At 39.3% G+C, this 21993-nt stretch overlaps 1 protein-coding gene across 2 annotated transcripts in view; it reads right to left on the bottom strand.

Moving 5' to 3' along the window:
* The window catches only part of RAP1B (RAP1B, member of RAS oncogene family), a 68348-nt gene that overhangs the window by 7956 nt on the left and 38399 nt on the right, over window positions 1-21993 (bottom strand). For both annotated transcript variants that reach the window (XM_044280456.1, XM_044280455.1), the window contains 3 exons: window positions 16592-16660; window positions 12362-12418; window positions 11927-12067 (listed from right to left, as the gene is read on the bottom strand). In XM_044280456.1, coding sequence (XP_044136391.1) covers window positions 11927-12067; window positions 12362-12418; window positions 16592-16660 — 267 coding nt within the window. The remainder of the gene's footprint in view (window positions 1-11926; window positions 12068-12361; window positions 12419-16591; window positions 16661-21993) is intronic.

Raw genomic sequence — 21993 nt, 5'->3', positions numbered from 1 at the left:
ACGGAAGCACTACGGAGTGCTTTCGCGGGGTTCCGTTCTTCCTTTCCGCAAAAAGATAGTACTTGTCCTATGTTTTTGTGGGACGAATGGATCAACACGCGGCATAACCACGGTCGGTGCCCATGCTTTGCAGACCGCAGTGGGTTTGCACTAGCGTTAAGCCATTCTGTTATAGATTCTGTTTATAACGGAATGGCCAGAAGAAATGCAAAACAGAAGCCTTTAAGAGGTATTCCGTTTTGCTTCGTCCTAATAGAAGTCTATGGGCAAGCATAACGGATCCGTCTGGGCAAGCATAACGGATCCGAAACCAGACGGATCCGTTATGCTTGCCTATAGACTTCTATTAGGACGAAGCAAAACGGAATACCTCTTAAAGGCTTCTGTTTTGCATTCCGTTATAAACGGAACCTATAACGGAATGGGTACAGGTTAGAGAGGGCTCACCTACTAGTCAAAAATGGTATGGGTGCTCCTACGAGAGGATTCACCCACTCCTCTAAAATTTATGACAAGAAATATAAAAATAGTAGGGCACACCAACACTTGGATTACACACGGAGAGTTTGGATATAATAATATGTATTTATTAAACACATAAAACAATCTATTCCGACATATTATAATGCATAGCTAAAATCTATAAAATACATAGATACAGTGGGTATGTGAATATAAAAATATAAATATAAATAAATAAAATTCCTTATAATGACCTATGGGTCAGAGTCTTTTGAGACAAAAGAGCTTCACAGTGCTCGGCGTAATAAATTGTTGCTGCAAAGTCAGTAAAATAAATTCACTATTAGTAGTAGAATAGATAGATCGCAGTTGTTTTACTCACTGTTTCAACACTGACGATTTGATTGTAACACTGGTGGCGTCCCACGAGTGATACTATTCTTAATGAGTTGCGGTGTAATAGGAATTTCCACCGAGTCTATGTGAGTATCAGGTCCGGGATCTTCAGTGATATATGTAGCTGTGCTGTCGTAGAAGCCGCTCAGTGGTATCTTTATGCTGCGCTGTTTGTTTGTATCACGCAAGCTGTAGAGTCACCAGATGCGCTTCCCATAGGTTACCGACAGGTATCCAGCTTTCCTTTAAGAAAGTATATTCTCACCGATCCCTTGGCTGTTAGTTCCTTTTCTTTAAGCGCTTAAATCTTCTGATTCTGTGTCTTATTTCATGGGATTTACCATACGCGTTTCAGAGTGCTCCGACTCCTTCCTCAGTGGCTAAATTTCCCATAGAAATGACCCATTTTTATATCCACCTACACAGGTGCAGTCTAAATTAATTAGCTTCCATTGTGTGCAGGAAATGACGTGGATGGTTGGATTTCACAATATACCACATCTTGGATTTCACAATATAAGAACATATACAGCTTGTTTTAATCTATATTAAAAACTTATTAAATAAGCAGGTGAATAGATATATCACTAAAAGATTCAATTAATATATGCAATGTCGGAAATAACCTTATATTATACATTTAGTGGGATAGAGCAGGAGAGCTGAATTAAAACCGCATGGCTTGCTAGGCGATAATTCTACATTTTACACACTGCGGTTTTCAATGTCTACTTGCGTTTTTACTATAATTCAGCTCATATCTACCCGTACTCGTTATTAAAGGGTGGGATATGCCCTACATCAATGAAATAAATCTATAAAGTCGATAGATAGCAAGACTAAATAGTCAGATATATAGCGTCTTTCCCAAAGGCTTTATATAATTTTTTTCTTTTCTTTTTCTTTTCTCCAAATTTTTCTTTTAATATAACAATGCATAAAGATATAATAGTATGTTCACACAGGTGTTCGGGCAAATCTTCAAAGAAGTATAGTGAGTAGGTGAAGTTCCTCCACCGAGGGGGGGCCCGGGCAGTCATAATAACCCACGGGGCCCCCCTCGGTAGAGGAACTCCACCCCCCAGCGACCTCATAGGAATCCATATATTTCTATCTCAGCATTTAATCCTGCTGGTAACAGAGTATCGAAGTCAAAGATGTGTCTAGACTCAATTCTCGACATTTTTTTAATATGGTTCCCACCCCTCCAATCTACTTCTACTTTTTCAAGTGCGGAGAAGGTCAGTCCTTCTGGATTTTGATTATGAGAGGTTTTAAAATGGGTAGATAAAGTATGTTTCTCATAACCCTTCCTTATATTTGAAATATGTTCGGCTATACAAACTTTTAGTTGTCTTTTAGTTCTGCCCACATATTGTCTTTTACAGGGACATTGTATAATGTAGATAACACTATTGGAATTACATGTAAGAAAGTCTTTGATTGTATGTTGATGGGTATTTGTGGTAGACTTTATTATAGATGTCTTTTTAGGGAAAGTGGTATTCTTGCACCCCATACACTTTCCACATCGGAAAAAACCCATGGTGTTTGTCCATTTTTGTATGGAAGAATCCACTGTAATTTTATTCTTTTTAGGAATAGTGGGTGCTACCATTAAAGCTAAATTTGGCGCTTTAGTAAAAGTGACCTGCGGAAAATGTGGCACTAGATGACCTATCGTTTTGTCCTTATTTATAAAGTGCCAATGCTTGTTTATTATATATTTCACCTTTTTATGATGAATATTAAAAGGTAAAATAAGCCTTATATTTTCATCTTTACATTCTCTTTTACTTTTTATATCAAAGAAAGCCTTTCGATCCATTTGTCTAACTGTATTTAATGCTGTATCGAGAATTTCTTCAGGGTATTGTTTATCAGAGAATTGGTTTTTCATAATTAAAGCCTCTTCTTCAAAATCCTCTATTTTGGAACAATTCCTCCTAATTTGTCTAAATTGTCCCGTTGGTATATTTAGGAGCCATTGAGGCAGGTGACAGCTGTTATACAGGATATAGCTATTTTTTGCAGTAGGTTTTCGATATGTATTACATATTAATTTTGTATCCTCTATTTTAATTTGTAAATCTAAAAATTCCACCATCTTCTGGCTAGTCTTTCCTGTGAACCGTAAATTATAGTCATTTTTGTTGATATCCTCTAGAAATTTATCTAAAGATGCCTGATTCCCTTTCCATATGAAGAGGACATCGTCGATGTACCTCTTCCATAGCACCAGGTCTGTCCCCAGCCTCGGATCAATTTCCCTCTGTTCCCAACTAGCCATAAACAAATTGGCATAGCTGGGGGCAAACCTGGTGCCCATCGCAGTGCCACATATTTGTAAATACATATCTGAGTCAAACCAAAAATAATTGTGATCCAGAATGTATTGAGTGACTGTCTGCAAATATTTTATTTGTTCTGTGGGTAATTGGCTATTTTCTTGCAATTGTTGGCCCATGGCATCTATCTCCTGTTTATGGTTTATTATTGTATATAGGGACTGTACGTCCAGTGTTCCTATCGTCCATTCGGGGTTGTATTTTAATTTCTCTACTATTTGTATTACGGAGGTTGTGTCCTTTATATAGGATTTAATCTTTTTGACTGCTGGTTGTAGATGTTTATCTATATAGTGTGATAGGTTTGCAGTAAGCGAATCTATCCCAGAAATTATCGGTCGTCCAGGTGGATTAATAGGGTCTTTATGTAACTTGGGTATACAGTAGAATACAGGCAATCTACATTGACTATTCGTGATATACTGATGTTCCTGATGTGTCAGAATTCCTAATTTTTGGCCTTCTTCACATAGGCTCATTAACTGTTTTTGGAATTCTGTAGTGGGATCAGTGCGTAGACGTTTGTACGTAGTTGTATCTGACAATTGTCTAATGCATTCCTTTTTATAGTTCTCTGCATTCCACACTACAATAGCTCCACCTTTATCCGCTGGTCTTATTATAATTTTATTATCTTTTTGTAATTGTTTTATTGCCTGCATCTCCGTCTTCGATAGATTATTCTCTCTATTACTACCAGTTTTTATTTTCCTAATATCGAATTCAACTGCTTGTCTAAAAGCTATCATCTCCTCACTTATCTCTTGACGTGGGTATTTTACTGATTTACTCTTTACATCCGTGTGGACATATTTTCTTCCCTCTATTGGGTTCGTTCCATTCACTATTGGATTCTTGATGAAATATTTCTTTAGGCATAGTTTCCTAATATATTTCTCTATGCCTATTAATGTGTCAAATTTATTTAATTGGTTGGATGGTGCAAATTTCAGACCTTTATTTAATAATCTTATCTGTGCAGGAGTGAGAATAGTAGTACTCAAATTAACAATAGCATCAGAATTAGCTAATTGTAATGATTGTTGTGCTTTCTTTTGTTTGAGTCCTCTACGTAATTTCCTTTTTCGTGTCTTTGTGATTTGTATTGGTGTCTCTGTGTGTTCTGGGGTTCCTCGTAACGTGTTCGTGATTGTGGTATTTTGTGTTGATAATGTGTTCTGCTGTAGTGTTGGTCCCGACTGACATCCCTGTGTCTTAGATTGTATCTGTGTGTTGGGGACTCTATCTGTGTTGGATGTGACTGGGGTGATCGTCTTGGTGTTTTCTGTCGTGATCTTACTTTGTGATGGGGTGGGGTTTGGTCTAAAAAATGGTTCTCCGTAAATATTTCATATCTATTTGAAGTTGGTATGTTAAAATCTCCTTGATCTTGATTATGTACTATATTTGTCTCTGTAACTGGTTTTGTATACTGATTGTTGGTCTTTTTTTGTGTTAAATTTTTCGGTTCTTTCTTTGCATTCCGAATTTTTTTACTTTTTTTAGAAATTATATCGTATTCAAATTTATCTATATTTTTGCAAATACGTTCTTGCCATATTTTATATTCCTCACATTTAGGTAAATTTATCATAGTGCCCTTTAATTCTTCTATCTGGATTGTCAATTGCTCCAAAATCTGGGATCTCCTTTTTATAACCATTTCCATTAATAAAATGGACTGTGTTTGTAAAAGGTTATTCCATTCTTTTTCAAAATCACTACTATAGAGATCATACGCTGGGATTTTGGTCAAACGCAATCCAGTTGGTATTGTACCTTGTATAATATACTGTCTAAGGGCTCTAATTTCCCAACGTTGTTTTAACTGTTTTTGTAGTAGAGTTTCTAGTTCTCTGAAGATTTCTCCTATTGATTTTTCATTAGGGGGGCTCAATGGCCCTTCCTCATCCTTCTCAAACGTAAATGCTTCCACTTTCAATCGTTTACTCTCCATGTGGCTCCAAATGTCCATTTTTTGACAAGAGGGAGCTCACTCTCAGTAGGTAAAAATATAGATTCAAAGAGTATAGGTTAGAGAGGGCTCACCTACTAGTCAAAAATGGTATGGGTGCTCCTACGAGAGGATTCACCCACTCCTCTAAAATTTATGACAAGAAATATAAAAATAGTAGGGCACACCAACACTTGGATTACACACGGAGAGTTTGGATATAATAATATGTATTTATTAAACACATAAAACAATCTATTCCGACATATTATAATGCATAGCTAAAATCTATAAAATACATAGATACAGTGGGTATGTGAATATAAAAATATAAAAATATAATATAAAATAAAAATTCCTTATCATTTCTTGTCATAAATTTTAGAGGAGTGGGTGAATCCTCTCGTAGGAGCACCCATACCATTTTTGACTAGTAGGTGAGCCCTCTCTAACCTATACTCTTTGAATCTATATTTTTACCTACTGAGAGTGAGCTCCCTCTTGTCAAAAAATGGACATTTGGAGCCACATGGAGAGTAAACGATTGAAAGTGGAAGCATTTACGTTTGAGAAGGATGAGGAAGGGCCATTGAGCCCCCCTAATGAAAAATCAATAGGAGAAATCTTCAGAGAACTAGAAACTCTACTACAAAAACAGTTAAAACAACGTTGGGAAATTAGAGCCCTTAGACAGTATATTATACAAGGTACAATACCAACTGGATTGCGTTTGACCAAAATCCCAGCGTATGATCTCTATAGTAGTGATTTTGAAAAAGAATGGAATAACCTTTTACAAACACAGTCCATTTTATTAATGGAAATGGTTATAAAAAGGAGATCCCAGATTTTGGAGCAATTGACAATCCAGATAGAAGAATTAAAGGGCACTATGATAAATTTACCTAAATGTGAGGAATATAAAATATGGCAAGAACGTATTTGCAAAAATATAGATAAATTTGAATACGATATAATTTCTAAAAAAAGTAAAAAAATTCGGAATGCAAAGAAAGAACCGAAAAATTTAACACAAAAAAAGACCAACAATCAGTATACAAAACCAGTTACAGAGACAAATATAGTACATAATCAAGATCAAGGAGATTTTAACATACCAACTTCAAATAGATATGAAATATTTACAGGAGAACCATTTTTTAGACCAAACCCCACCCCATCACAAAGTAAGATCACGACAGAAAACACCAAGACGATCACCCCAGTCACATCCAACACAGATAGAGTCCCCAACACACAGATACAATCTAAGACACAGGGATGTCAGTCGGGACCAACACTACAGCAGAACACATTATCAACACAAAATACCACAATCACGAACACGTTACGAGGAACCCCAGAACACACAGAGACACCAATACAAATCACAAAGACACGAAAAAGGAAATTACGTAGAGGACTCAAACAAAAGAAAGCACAACAATCATTACAATTAGCTAATTCTGATGCTATTGTTAATTTGAGTACTACTATTCTCACTCCTGCACAGATAAGATTATTAAATAAAGGTCTGAAATTTGCACCATCCAACCAATTAAATAAATTTGACACATTAATAGGCATAGAGAAATATATTAGGAAACTATGCCTAAAGAAATATTTCATCAAGAATCCAATAGTGAATGGAACGAACCCAATAGAGGGAAGAAAATATGTCCACACGGATGTAAAGAGTAAATCAGTAAAATACCCACGTCAAGAGATAAGTGAGGAGATGATAGCTTTTAGACAAGCAGTTGAATTCGATATTAGGAAAATAAAAACTGGTAGTAATAGAGAGAATAATCTATCGAAGACGGAGATGCAGGCAATAAAACAATTACAAAAAGATAATAAAATTATAATAAGACCAGCGGATAAAGGTGGAGCTATTGTAGTGTGGAATGCAGAGAACTATAAAAAGGAATGCATTAGACAATTGTCAGATACAACTACGTACAAACGTCTACGCACTGATCCCACTACAGAATTCCAAAAACAGTTAATGAGCCTATGTGAAGAAGGCCAAAAATTAGGAATTCTGACACATCAGGAACATCAGTATATCACGAATAGTCAATGTAGATTGCCTGTATTCTACTGTATACCCAAGTTACATAAAGACCCTATTAATCCACCTGGACGACCGATAATTTCTGGGATAGATTCGCTTACTGCAAACCTATCACACTATATAGATAAACATCTACAACCAGCAGTCAAAAAGATTAAATCCTATATAAAGGACACAACCTCCGTAATACAAATAGTAGAGAAATTAAAATACAACCCCGAATGGACGATAGGAACACTGGACGTACAGTCCCTATATACAATAATAAACCATAAACAGGGGATAGATGCCATGGGCCAACAATTGCAAGAAAATAGCCAATTACCCACAGAACAAATAAAATATTTGCAGACAGTCACTCAATACATTCTGGATCACAATTATTTTTGGTTTGACTCAGATATGTATTTACAAATATGTGGCACTGCGATGGGCACCAGGTTTGCCCCCAGCTATGCCAATTTGTTTATGGCTAGTTGGGAACAGAGGGAAATTTATCCGAGGCTGGGGACAGACCTGGTGCTATGGAAGAGGTACATCGACGATGTCCTCTTCATATGGAAAGGGAATCAGGCATCTTTAGATAAATTTCTAGAGGATATCAACAAAAATGACTATAATTTACGGTTCACAGGAAAGACTAGCCAGAAGATGGTGGAATTTTTAGATTTACAAATTAAAATAGAGGATACAAAATTAATATGTAATACATATCGAAAACCTACTGCAAAAAATAGCTATATCCTGTATAACAGCTGTCACCTGCCTCAATGGCTCCTAAATATACCAACGGGACAATTTAGACAAATTAGGAGGAATTGTTCCAAAATAGAGGATTTTGAAGAAGAGGCTTTAATTATGAAAAACCAATTCTCTGATAAACAATACCCTGAAGAAATTCTCGATACAGCATTAAATACAGTTAGACAAATGGATCGAAAGGCTTTCTTTGATATAAAAAGTAAAAGAATGTAAAGATGAAAATATAAGGCTTATTTTACCTTTTAATATTCATCATAAAAAGGTGAAATATATAATAAACAAGCATTGGCACTTTATAAATAAGGACAAAACGATAGGTCATCTAGTGCCACATTTTCCGCAGGTCACTTTTACTAAAGCGCCAAATTTAGCTTTAATGGTAGCACCCACTATTCCTAAAAAGAATAAAATTACAGTGGATTCTTCCATACAAAAATGGACAAACACCATGGGTTTTTTCCGATGTGGAAAGTGTATGGGGTGCAAGAATACCACTTTCCCTAAAAAGACATCTATAATAAAGTCTACCACAAATACCCATCAACATACAATCAAAGACTTTCTTACATGTAATTCCAATAGTGTTATCTACATTATACAATGTCCCTGTAAAAGACAATATGTGGGCAGAACTAAAAGACAACTAAAAGTTTGTATAGCCGAACATATTTCAAATATAAGGAAGGGTTATGAGAAACATACTTTATCTACCCATTTTAAAACCTCTCATAATCAAAATCCAGAAGGACTGACCTTCTCCGCACTTGAAAAAGTAGAAGTAGATTGGAGGGGTGGGAACCATATTAAAAAAATGTCGAGAATTGAGTCTAGACACATCTTTGACTTCGATACTCTGTTACCAGCAGGATTAAATGCTGAGATAGAAATATATGGATTCCTATGAGGTCGCTGGGGGGTGGAGTTCCTCTACCGAGGGGGGCCCCGTGGGTTATTATGACTGCCCGGGCCCCCCCTCGGTGGAGGAACTTCACCTACTCACTATACTTCTTTGAAGATTTGCCCGAACACCTGTGTGAACATACTATTATATCTTTATGCATTGTTATATTAAAAGAAAAATTTGGAGAAAAGAAAAGAAAAGAAAAAATTATATATGCTACATTTGTGTATGTATTTTTGTATATGTAGTAAGCCTTTGGGAAAGAAGCTATATATCTGACTATTTAGTCTTGCTATCTATCGACTTTATAGATTTATTTCATTGATGTAGGGCATATCCCACCCTTTAATAACGAGTACGGGTAGATATGAGCTGAATTATAGTAAAAACGCAAGTAGACATTGAAAACCGCAGTGTGTAAAATGTAGAATTATCGCCTAGCAAGCCATGCGGTTTTAATTCAGCTCTCCTGCTCTATCCCACTAAATGTATAATATAAGGTTATTTCCGACATTGCATATATTAATTGAATCTTTTAGTGATATATCTATTCACCTGCTTATTTAATAAGTTTTTAATATAGATTAAAACAAGCTGTATATGTTCTTATATTGTGAAATCCAAGATGTGGTATATTGTGAAATCCAACCATCCACGTCATTTCCTGCACACAATGGAAGCTAATTAATTTAGACTGCACCTGTGTAGGTGGATATAAAAATGGGTCATTTCTATGGGAAATTTAGCCACTGAGGAAGGAGTCGGAGCACTCTGAAACGCGTATGGTAAATCCCATGAAATAAGACACAGAATCAGAAGATTTAAGCGCTTAAAGAAAAGGAACTAACAGCCAAGGGATCGGTGAGAATATACTTTCTTAAAGGAAAGCTGGATACCTGTCGGTAACCTATGGGAAGCGCATCTGGTGACTCTACAGCTTGCGTGATACAAACAAACAGCGCAGCATAAAGATACCACTGAGCGGCTTCTACGACAGCACAGCTACATATATCACTGAAGATCCCGGACCTGATACTCACATAGACTCGGTGGAAATTCCTATTACACCACAACTCATTAAGAATAGTATCACTCGTGGGACGCCACCAGTGTTACAATCAAATCGTCAGTGTTGAAACAGTGAGTAAAACAACTGCGATCTATCTATTCTACTACTAATAGTGAATTTATTTTACTGACTTTGCAGCAACAATTTATTACGCCGAGCACGTGAAGCTCTTTTGTCTCAAAAGACTCTGACCCATAGGTCATTATAAGGAATTTTTATTTTTATTTTATATTATATTTTTATATTTTTATATTCACATACCCACTGTATCTATGTATTTTATAGATTTTAGCTATGCATTATAATATGTCGGAATAGATTGTTTTATGTGTTTAATAAATACATATTATATCCAAACTCTCCGTGTGTAATCCAAGTGTTGGTGTGCCCTACTATTTCTATAACGGAATGGCTCAACGCTAGTGCAAACCCACCGTTAGTTGATAGAAACCAATCACATCCCAACTTTCATTTTCCAAATTGGAATGGATTCTTTGGACATGTAATTATTCTTTTTGTGAAAATAATTATAGTGCAGGGTCTACTCTATATCGGGTTCTTTCTCCGGAATTTCAAGTCATTATATTAGCTGCTGGCTGTTTTGGGGTTTTATGCCAGCTCCATGACCGTGTAAACTCACCAGGTTTGCTGGAAAAGAAAACCTATTTTTCACAAAATAGATCTAATGTCACATGAGATTTTCTGGGAGGTCTTAGGCTCTGGGGAAGGCCCTAATAATTCTACAAGTATTTTATTGCAGTCACCGGTTTAACATGTACATAAAAGGCCTAACATGCTTTATCAAGTAAAATTTGCTAAAAGTATAATAACATGGTGCATAATATGTTTTTTTTTTTTATATAACTATGTTGTAGTCAGTTTGACCTAAATGTGTTTTAAATATAAGCTGGCAATCAGTTGGCCGCTTCAGATTGGCTACTAAAAGCTCCGATGCTCAGTTGTAAGTGGCCAAAGAGGTAAAATGGTAATTGAATTGAAACAAGACATGTTCTTTGCTAATGGGTCTTCTGGCTTCCAAAAAGGGGGACTAACCCCTCAGGCATTCCTGGTAGTGCATATGGAAAATGGTCATCCTTGTAAGACTACAAAACCAAACCTAGAATCTGAGTGTCCACTAGAGGGAGTCAATTCTTTACCTTGTACCCCAATATCTACCAATTATTCTTCCTAGAGGGAGGGTATACCTTTTTAAAGCTGATATGTCACAAAAAGAACCCCTATTGGGACACATGGATTTAATTGAGGGCCCCATTGTATGCCAAACCATACAGTATGAGCTTCATTTGAATGGCTAGCTTCCCCTCAAGGGTCAGAGAAGAAGATGATCATGTACCTCTGCATCGCCTTCAGGAGTTTTCTTCATGAGGCTTGGCATTTTGAGGTCCGTATGTAACAAATATAGCTCAAATTTGCTAAGAAAATATTTAGTTCCATGACCCAGTTATTAGAAGAAGAAAAATGTACACAGTTCCTGGAAGAGACCACAGGCAGCATAAAGTCTGCAAAGAACCTAGAGAGATTGCTACAGGATGCCGAGGGGTGATCGGCTAGGGCTACACAGCAACTCCAGGCACGACACGCGTCAGACAACCAAAGACTATAGTGTAGTGCTGTCTGCATCGCAACTAATGAACGTAAATGAGGTTGAAACCCTTAAGTAGCAGTACAACACCAAACCATACATGCTGGATTTCTTGTGACCATTGTGTCTAAGTCACAGCGCCTTGCTGATCGCAACGCAACCCTATTCACTTTCATTAGTTGCAATACAGGTATGGCTACACAGGTGTATACTACCTAATAAAAGTTACTGTAAGCAGAAGCAAGTTTCTATGTGTAACTGTATGTGACTCTCAATGACACAGGTACTTCTGAAATATGCTAGAAAGAGCTTTGAGGCTAATATGTCCCCAAGTGTCAACAGAACAGCACTTACATCATCAGTGTCTTTGACTCGGAGGATCTGTTCTCTGAGGTCCTGTAAATCATTAAATGTAGACTGTGCAGTTATAGAGTACACTAATGCAAAGCCTTGCCCATTCTTCATATAAAGATCACGCATTGCTGTGAATTGTTCCTGTAGAAAAGCAAAAATAAAAAATGAGAATGCCGCTTCACTATATTTAATCTTCTATGATGCCAGACTGACTATGCATATAAAATACAAAGCATCCCGTTTAACAAGTTCAGGCTGCCAGACCTCTAGCCTTTGTCACTGTCAAACACGAGAGGACTGGAGCTCGACCACAAATATGTCAATGACCAATAAGGTATCCCATAAGTAAACTTTTCATGGTGACATTGGCTTGTTTGGATTAAGAATAGGATTGTGACATTGTGTATATGACTGTACACATTAGATATAACATACCGTTCCTGCAGTGTCTAAAATTTCGAGCATACATTGTTGGCCGTCAACTTCAACTTGCTGTAAAAAGAAAAAGGTATAAATATTAATGACAACCAATCAGACATAAAATACAAAGTCTCTATGGATGAGTATGTGTAGACAGCAATGCTTCAGAAATTACCGATAAGACGACACATCTTACCATTGTGTCCAAAGTAATTCCACCCGGGGAACACAGGGATGTCATCCATGCGTTTTGAAGGTTGTACGCTTTGCAGCCTCTTCATTATTTACATCAGTCCCTTAACCGTCCAACATTAAATTTACATAGGCGAGTGGACGGCACCCGGGACTACTGTATGTGATCAACGATAACACCCAATTTGACTTTTTTTGGGTCACTTCACATCCATAAAAAATTTAATAAAAAAAGTGATGGATGGTATCAATGTGAGAATGGTATCAATGAGGCCTTAGCCTGCGTATGCACATGAGGCCTTAGCCAGTGCAGTAGCAAACTGCTGGCTTGGTGCCCCCCCCTTGGTGCAGGGGGTCTGATCTGATCCTGATCACTTATCCTGAGGACAGGTCATCAATATCTAAACAGGTGGAAAACTCCTTTATTCTTATGTGTATGATAAGGGTACTTTTTCTGGCACCGTTTTTCTTTTCTGGCACTGAGTTCCGTCAAAAGGGCTCAATTCCGGAAAAGAACTGATCAGGTATATCCGCATGCATTCTGAATGGAGAGTAATCCGTTCAGGATGCATCAGGATGTCTTCAGTCCAGTAATTTTGACTGATCAAGCAAAAAATAAAACCGCAGCATGCTACGGTTTTATCTCAGTCGGAAAAAACTGAAGAAGACTTGCCTGAATGCCGGATGCAGCATTTTTTTCCCATAGGAATGTATTAGTGCCTTCAAAATACCGGACTACTCCGCGCAGACCGAAAAAAACAACAACAAAAAAAAAGGTGAAAAAAATAAATGCCGGATCCGTTTTGCCGGATGACGGATCCGGCATTCCAAAGCATTTTTCTGACTGAGGAGGCATTTTTAATACTAATCAGGATCCTAATCAGTCTTACAAATGCTATCAGTTGGCATACGTTTTGCCGGATCCAGCAGGCAGTTCGGCGACGGAACTGCTTTCCGGATCACTCTGCCGCAAGTGTGAAACTAGCCTAACCTAAATAGGAAGTGTCAGCTTAGGGTGAATATACATATTAACATAAAAAATAAATCAAATCAAAGGGAACCTGTCACCTGGATTTTGTGTATAGAGCTGAGGACATGGGTTGCTAGATGGCCACTAGCACATCTGCAATACCCAGTCACCATAGCTCTGTGTGCTTTTATTGTGTAAAAACAATTATTTGATACAAATGCAAATTAACCCGAGATGTGTCCTGTACGTGAGATGAGTCGGGGACATGACTCATCTCAGGTTAATTTGCATATGTATCAAATCGGTTTTTTTACACAATAAAAGCACACAGAGCCTATGGGGACTGGGTATTACAGGACTGTGCTAGCGGCCATCTAGCAACCCATGTCCTCATCTCTATACACAAAATCCTGGTGACAGGTTCCCTTTAAACATAAAACCTTGATTCAAACTATAAGCCATAGCTTTTCCTCCTTTATAACAGCAGCAGTGTGATCATGGAGTCAGACGAGTGTATAAAACCATGGCTCTAGGGACTTTTAGCCCCGACCATTTAATTATTTATTTTTTTGTACAGCCTTGCAGAAAATAGGATTTTCAGGACATAAAGATGGCTGGATTTGTACTACAAATCTGTACAATAAAAGATTATTTGATGAACATCTACTAAGCCGTTAGACGCGAGTTTCCATTTACTACTGCCGATTTGTAGATAAAAGTTTTAAGAACACTAAAATGGTACAAAAAGTGCATTTTATTTAAAAAAACAACAACGGTTATTTATTAGGAGAAACTCCGCTATGAGGTAGGACTCCCCAGTACCTTATTTTTGAAGTCTAATGAAATTCTATCACCTCATTGAATATCCCTATTCACACCCAAAGGACTAATGCTTTAGAAGTTAATAATTACAGCCATCACACGGTCAGAACTTTTTTTTCTTTAGATACGGTTTGTTCTTACATAAGCCAACGTCAGTCTAGCGGATGTCCAGCAACAGCACATGACACTTCTATTGAGGAAGAATAAAATGTCACTTGCAGTCAGAATGATGTGCAAGCGCTGTCCTTCCAGGCTGCCGGCTATGGAAGGCCAACGCAATACTGTGCAGGAACTGCTGACAGTATCCAATGCTGACTGACTGTGTGCTTGTGCAGTGGAGCTTGAATGGAAACTAAACGATTACTCTTCATTACATCTATATATACTAAAATATTACACTAAATCTAGGTGTTGAATTTATTGGGTGCTTTTCTGCAAAATGGAGCTGTAAGTCTAGGGCTACAATGAAAGTTGAACGAGTCACATGTCATGGAAACCTGCACTACCATATCACATCAGCTCACTGCGTAGCTCAAACAAGCTCAATATTTGAAGTCAGTTTTGCATTAGTCTGCATTGGAGTACTTTATGCCACCAGTCATCAAATGTCATAGGTTGTTTGATAAATGTGTCTCATCCTTAAAGGGGTTGTCTCATTTCAGACAATGGGGCATATCACTAGGATATGGCATATCACTAGGATATGGCATATCACTAGGATATGGCCCCATTGTCCGATAGGTGCAGGTCCCGCACCTATATCGCGAACAGAGCCCCAAAAGTGGTAGAGCATGCGCAGCCGCCCTCCATTCATTTCTATGGGGCGCTGGCTAGGCTATTTCCGTCAGGCCCATAGAAGAGAATGGGAGGGATGGCCAGTCATGCGCTGTGCGCTTCTTATTCACTTCTATGGGGAGAGAACCTGGTGGTGGCCGGACCGGAGTCCTCCAGTCACCATTTTGCTGGGCTCCATTTAGGAGATAGGTGCGGATCCCACCGCTGGGATCCGCACCTATCAGACAATGGGGGCATATCCTAGCAATATGCCACCATTGTCTGAGATGAGACAACCCCTTTAAACCTAACACTTGTCTAGAAAAGCTACTGTGTAGGCATTTACAAAAGTGTTTACGCCACTATTACGGTGTAAAAATGTTGATCACACCGTATTTGCTACATAAATGGCAACTTTTTGAGCTTTAGAAAGGTGCTCAGAAAAGGGGTGGGGCTTAGCAGAACCCACCAGATTCACTAACTTTATTATACCCCTGGTTGGCATAGACTGGCGACTAATTTATTACGTGGCAGTCTCTTACTGTAATGAGACATATGAGCAATGTGCTCTAGCTATTATTCATTTCTCTTGCTTATATAGCGCTGACATATTCCGCAGCGCTTTACAGAATATTAGACTCACACGGTCCCTAATGGGGCTCACAATCTCAGTTCCCTATCAGTAGGTCTTTGGAGCATGGGAGGAAACAGGAGTACCCAGAGGAAACCCACACAAACATGTGAAGAACTTAAAAACTCCACGCAGATGTGGTCCTTGGTTAGATTCGAACCTAGGACCTCAGCAGGTGTGAAGAGGCCCAACTGTGTGGTGGTACAATTGTCAAAGAACATGGAGGTCCAGTAAGGGCTCATACATGGATGCTGTATCGATTTAGTAAAACACAGATGTTGAACAGAGCCATAGGGCAGCAGTATGAATGAGACCTTGGGAATGGACATCAAGTAAAACATAGCTGATCAGGGATCTGTGGCCCACTGTTCTGAATTATGTGCAATGTTCTAAATTATAAAAGTATCTACTCCCATAATACCCGTTTCTAGGGATAGGTGGTCCCAGAATTCAAACCCCACCAATAAGACAATGATGACATATCTTACCAACATGCCATGATTGTCTATGATGGACAAACACTTTAACCTTTATTTAAATAAACCTGGAAATTCCCAAGGAAGCTGCTGTGCCATGGCATAATGTATATAAATATATCAAGTGCTCCTAATCACATGGACACTGGCCCTGGTCACCAATTTGGACATCAGGAACACATTTCCTGCTAATAGCAGACAACTGCTATGGTTATGTGATCAGTCCACTGTAGTAGACATTTGTACCAGGCTGACCGCCACTTTACAGGATGCCCAAAGATGCCACCACAGATCCTCTGTAAAAGCACTCTTTTCTGTGCTGTAAATACAAAGAATCTCTATTATGTACACCATCGGACACGCTCATCATGCATACCAACCTTTCTGTAAGAGTCTTCTATTGTGGGGTCATATTTTTCGACAAAAATTCCTTGGACAAACTGGACAGTCTGTAAAAGAACACAGAAGAATGGCGATCAATGGCATTTATGAAATGTCAAGGGTTAAGAGGAGCAAACCACATAAGAGACAAAAAAAAAAGCGTCAGAACTGGCATTATATATTTTGAGTGCGAGATCTTTCCAGTTTAGTCCATGGGCTGTATCTGTAGCTTGCAGATGAACTCTACTAAGTCATAGAGGATTAGCTGCAATACCACACACAACCTGTTGACAGGCATGGCACTGGTTTTAAAGAAAAGTAGATATATTTAGAGAGATAGAGATAGATAGATATATATATCTATATATCCATCTCCATCTAATTCTTTATAATCCCAGGAATCTGTCACCAGCGGCCTACCTATCAAACTGTTAGGCTACTTCCACACTAGCGTTTTTGCTGGATACAGCAGGGTTCAGCAAAAACACTTCCGTTACTGATAATACAACCGTCTGCATCCGTTATGAACAGATCTGGTCGTATTCTCTTTTACATAGCCAAGATGGATCCGTCATGAACTCCACTGAAAGTCAATGGGGGATGGATCAGTTTTCTATTATGGCAGAGAAAACTGAACTGTCCCCATTGACTTGCATTGGGGGTCATGTCGGATCTGTCTTGCTCCGCATCCCAGGACGGAAAGCAAACTACAACATGTTGCGGTTTGCTCTCCTGTATGGGAACGCAACTAAACAGAACGGAATGCATTTTGGAGCTTTCTGTTTTGTTCAGTTTTGTTCCTATCGACAATGAATGGGGACAAAACTGAAGCGTTTTTTTCCCCCCGGTATTGAGCCCCTTGACGGATCTCAATAGCGGAAAACTAAAACACTAGTGTGAAAGTACCCTTAGAAAGTTATGGTTCGCCTGGTTAAACCGCTGCTTTTCTTTTGTTGATCTGAGGCTTCATTCCCGAATTATACTTTTTCTTTACATGCAAATTAGGCCTCATGTTTGCTCTTGTTGCACCAAAACTCTGCTCCTTTCTGTGGCCAGCCCCCTCCCGGCTGTTTTGCAACAGCTATGTGCCTATGTAAACAGTTGGATAGGGAGGTCCCTGGTGACAGATTCCTTTAAAGGGTTTCTACCACTTGGATTTCACCTAATTAGGTGTCAGACACTAGCGCTCCGCTAGTGTCTGCTCTGCCAAACTATCCTGCTATAATAGATTTTGGGGCAGCCGTTTACCTAAAAAAACTTTTATTAATATGCTAATGACCCTCTAGGTGCTATGGGGGCGTCATTAGCACCTAGAGGATCGGTCTACCTTCTCAAGATGCCGCCGCCCAGCGCCTCCCATCTGCTTCGGAATGCATCAAACGGACGACTTCACGCGCATGCGCCGTGCGTGGCTGTATTCGGCACATGCGCAGTGAATGTCCGACCGCTTCCCTGCTCAGACATCTCCACTGCGCCGCCGACGTCATCGGCGCAGGCGCAGTGGAGATGTCTGAGCAGGGAAGCGGTCGGACATTCACTGCGCATGCGCCGAATACAGCCGCGCACGGCGCATGCGGTCGTCCGTTTGATGCATTCCGAAGCAGATGGGCGGGCTGGAGGGAGGCGCTGGGCGGCGGCATCTTGAGAAGGTAGACCGATCCTCTAGGTGCTAATGACGCCCCCATAGCACCTAGAGGGTCATTAGCATATTAATAAAAGTTTTTTTTTTAGGTAAACGACTGCCCCAAAATCTATTATAGCAGGATAGTTTGGCAGAGCAGACACTAGCGGAGCGCTAGTGTCTGACACCTAATTAGGTGAAATCCAAGTGGTAGAAACCCTTTAACCTCCAAACAGTCACGCTTAAATTGAAAAAAAATAAAAAATTCCCAAAAATGTCACTTTTTTATTGTAGATTTTTAATGTGTGGTAAATAGTTAGCGCACAACTCAGGGGACACTATTGCATTTTTAACCCCTTAGTGACATAATTTTAGCCTTGAGGACCACTAATATTTTTCCCCTTTGTGTTATAGCAGTCATAACTTTAGAATTTTTTTTTTCTCTTTTTTTTGGGGCGGAACTAGTTGTAGGTTTTTTAGAAATCATTTTGGGGGTATATATAGTGTACTAACTTATTGTATTTTTAGGGGGAAAGATGAAAAAGAGCAATTTTTACTTTACCTGGTAAAAATAATTTGATTACATGGGTCAATATGTTTATGATAATACCACATTTCTATATATATATATTTTTTTTTTACTATTTTTCCTTTCTTGCTGCAGGCTGTCAGTTCTGCAACTGCACCCCCTCCTTCAGACTGGTTGGGTACCAGCTAGAGATATGGGCTTTGTCTTGTTTGAAAGTTGATATTTCAAGCAATACCGCAATGACCGCAATCGGTACATGGGAAGATATCACTGTTAGAAATCAGGATGCAGTGAATGCAGCTTAAAGTGACAGTCAAAGCAGGTTTTACCTGCGATTAGTCCCGAGTCGATTTCTAACAGTGGTATCTGCTGTTGGACTAATGCCATCATTTTGATCTTCTAGCTGCTACCATTCAGGAGATAGCAGCAGCTAAAGCAGCCCTCCCCCTTCACTTCTGCCCAAGCTCAGCTTGGGCACAACAGTTGTTAAAGGTGGTTAAAGGGGTTGTCCCAGGAGGACAACCTGTCCCCCCACCACAGGGAGACAGTTCTGAAAGGCGTGGCGGATTCAACTGCCCATTCAAATGCGGAGCACGAGCGCCTGTTCTTGTGATCGGCAGGGCCCCACTGGTCAGACATCTCCTACCGTGAGGATAGGAGATAAGCTGTCTTCATGGGAAACCTCTTTAAAGAGCATCTGTCAGCAGATTTGTACCTATGAAACTGGCTGACCTGTTACATGTGCACTTGGCAGCTGAAGGCATCTGTGTTAATTCCATGTTCATATGTGCCCACATTGCTGAGAAAAATCATGGTTTTAAAATATGCAAATAAGCCTCTAGGAGCAACGGGGGCGTTGCCGTTACACCTAGAACCTCAGCAACTCCCTCTTCAGTTTGATTGACAGGGCTAGGCAGACGTGATCACATGTACACTGCCTGGCCCCGTTAAAGTGTAGAGCGAGCAGTGGCAGAGCGAGCTGAGCCTCTAGGTGTAGTGGCAACACCCCCGGACAAATTTTCTGACAGATGCCCTTTAAATGACCACTTATAGAGGACGAACATTTGCACTCAGCGACGTGACACAAGTACATACGACTTTAGCAGTGCAGAAACCAATGTATCCTAATGCTTTTCATATTCTTCACACATGGTCTCGTGGGGCATGTTGCACACTTGGAAAGGAAGGTATGAAAATGCTATATGAACCTGTATGGCTCATTCGGTAACACAACAGCAGACTACCGTGCTGCATGAGGCAAGTAATAAATAGCTCATGTGCCACTTTCCCCATTATAGAGTCACAGTCTGGGGTTATCCAATAGTCTGCCTTTCCTGTCCATTGAACGCCTACCAGGAAGCCTTGGAGACTAGTACAAACAGATAAAGTACATTAATGGTGTCACATACTGTTCTATGCTTATCTAAATGTCTCTGGAAAAAGCAGTGCAACATCTGCCTATCGCCATTAGCAGTGCAGCCGTAATAGGCAATATAATGGTATTGATCCATGTAGTCAGAATCAGTCAGTCAGAAACACACACAGTGGTTGTAATTCATTTCATATAGACACACAGGTCACTATCCAGTTACTGTATATATAATGACCTTTGGTTCACCAGAGCAGTTCTTAGTCATATACGTGGATATGCAACATGTTTAACCTGGACTAAATATAATCAATTGTGTCTGTCTGCAATTCATTGCAGTAAATGAGGTTGAGCTGCAATATCCCAGACAACCTACCTATAGACAGATGTACTTTTTTTTGTTCACGTTTGAATTTGAGGGCACTTATGGAGAAAATCACACATCTTTCACGCAAGGAAGACAGAACTAAAGGAAAAGGGATATGCTGCAGTATAATTTCTGCTCCATGGCCACACCATGATCTATACAGTTAAAGGGAACCTGTCATCAACTTTATGCTACCCATACTAACGGCAGAATAAAGTAGACAGGCGAGTTGATTTCAGCGGTCGGTCATTTATAAGTTAAAAGTAAGTGGTTGCCGAGAACCAACATCACAATCATTGCAGACTGGGCCTGGAAAAGAGTCCCGGCCACCTGAGAAGAGTCCTGGTCATTCATGAATTCCTGCTCTCCTGCCCACCTGCTGATGACTGACAGTCTTCTACCTAGTTGTCTCCCTTTCTCTCTAGGAGAGAACTGCCAATCATCAGCAGATGGGTGAGAGAGCAGGAGATTATCAATAACCAGGACTCTTCTCAGGTAGATTTGACTCTTATCAAGGCCTGGGCTGTAATGATTATGATGCTGGTTCTCAGCAACCACTTACATTTAGCTCATAAGTGACACACCGCTGAAATCTGCATTTCTGTCACTAATTTATGCTGCCCTCAGTGAAGTCAGCATAAAGTTAATGACAGGTTCCCTTTAAAGCAGGGGTGCACAACCCACGGGCCACAGAGCCAAGGTTTGGAGCCACTGTTCTGCTGGACAGAAACACAGCTGATGTTTCTTGCCCAGAGCGCAGCACAGCGCTGCATTAGGGTGCCTTCATACGTTGCGGATTTTGTTGCAGAAATTTACACAACTGAAAATCAGCTCCACTCACCTGCTGGGTGTCGAAGGAGCAGAACTGAGCTGAAGGGTCTTAATAGACCATGATTAGCTCTGCCTTGTATAAAGCGCCCACAGGAGGCTGGTTTCATCTGTAACTGGGGCTTCTTGGATGCCCCAGTTACAGTGGTAATAGTGCAAAAAGTCTCAGTGTCCCCCAAAGGTCTTTCAGTGACATCTGGGGGGGACAAATTATGTGGTAAAAAATATATAAAATAAAATAAATACAAATTATATAACAAAATGACCAACACAAAATAGAGAACTCATTTTGCATATTTAAAGAGTAAGGTATAGTTTGAAAAAAATAAAATAAAATATATTTTGCAGTTTCCACCAAATAAAACAAAAAAAGAAAAAAAAAATGTTAAAATTTTTTATTTAAAAGCCCTATGCATCAAGTAAAAAAGTTACAAAAATCATATTGGTAGTCCAACAAAAAAGTTACAACCATTTGAACCACTACGTGCAGTAAATCACAAAAAGGTGTCTGGTCATTATGGCCTTTTCAGGTTCTAAAAGAGGTGGTAAAAACCAGTGAACGGCATCCTCTGCAGTGAAGGAAAGCACTCATTTATGAATAGGAGGCAGGATGGAAGGAAATTTCACCACTTAAAGGGGTTTTCCGGTAAAAAGTATTTTTTAACAAGTTCCTGCATCATTGCCCCT

This window comes from Bufo gargarizans, chromosome 2, assembly GCF_014858855.1.
Source record: "Bufo gargarizans isolate SCDJY-AF-19 chromosome 2, ASM1485885v1, whole genome shotgun sequence".
Lineage (NCBI taxonomy): Eukaryota > Metazoa > Chordata > Amphibia > Anura > Bufonidae > Bufo > Bufo gargarizans.
This window is presented reverse-complemented; position numbering and strand designations above follow the sequence as displayed.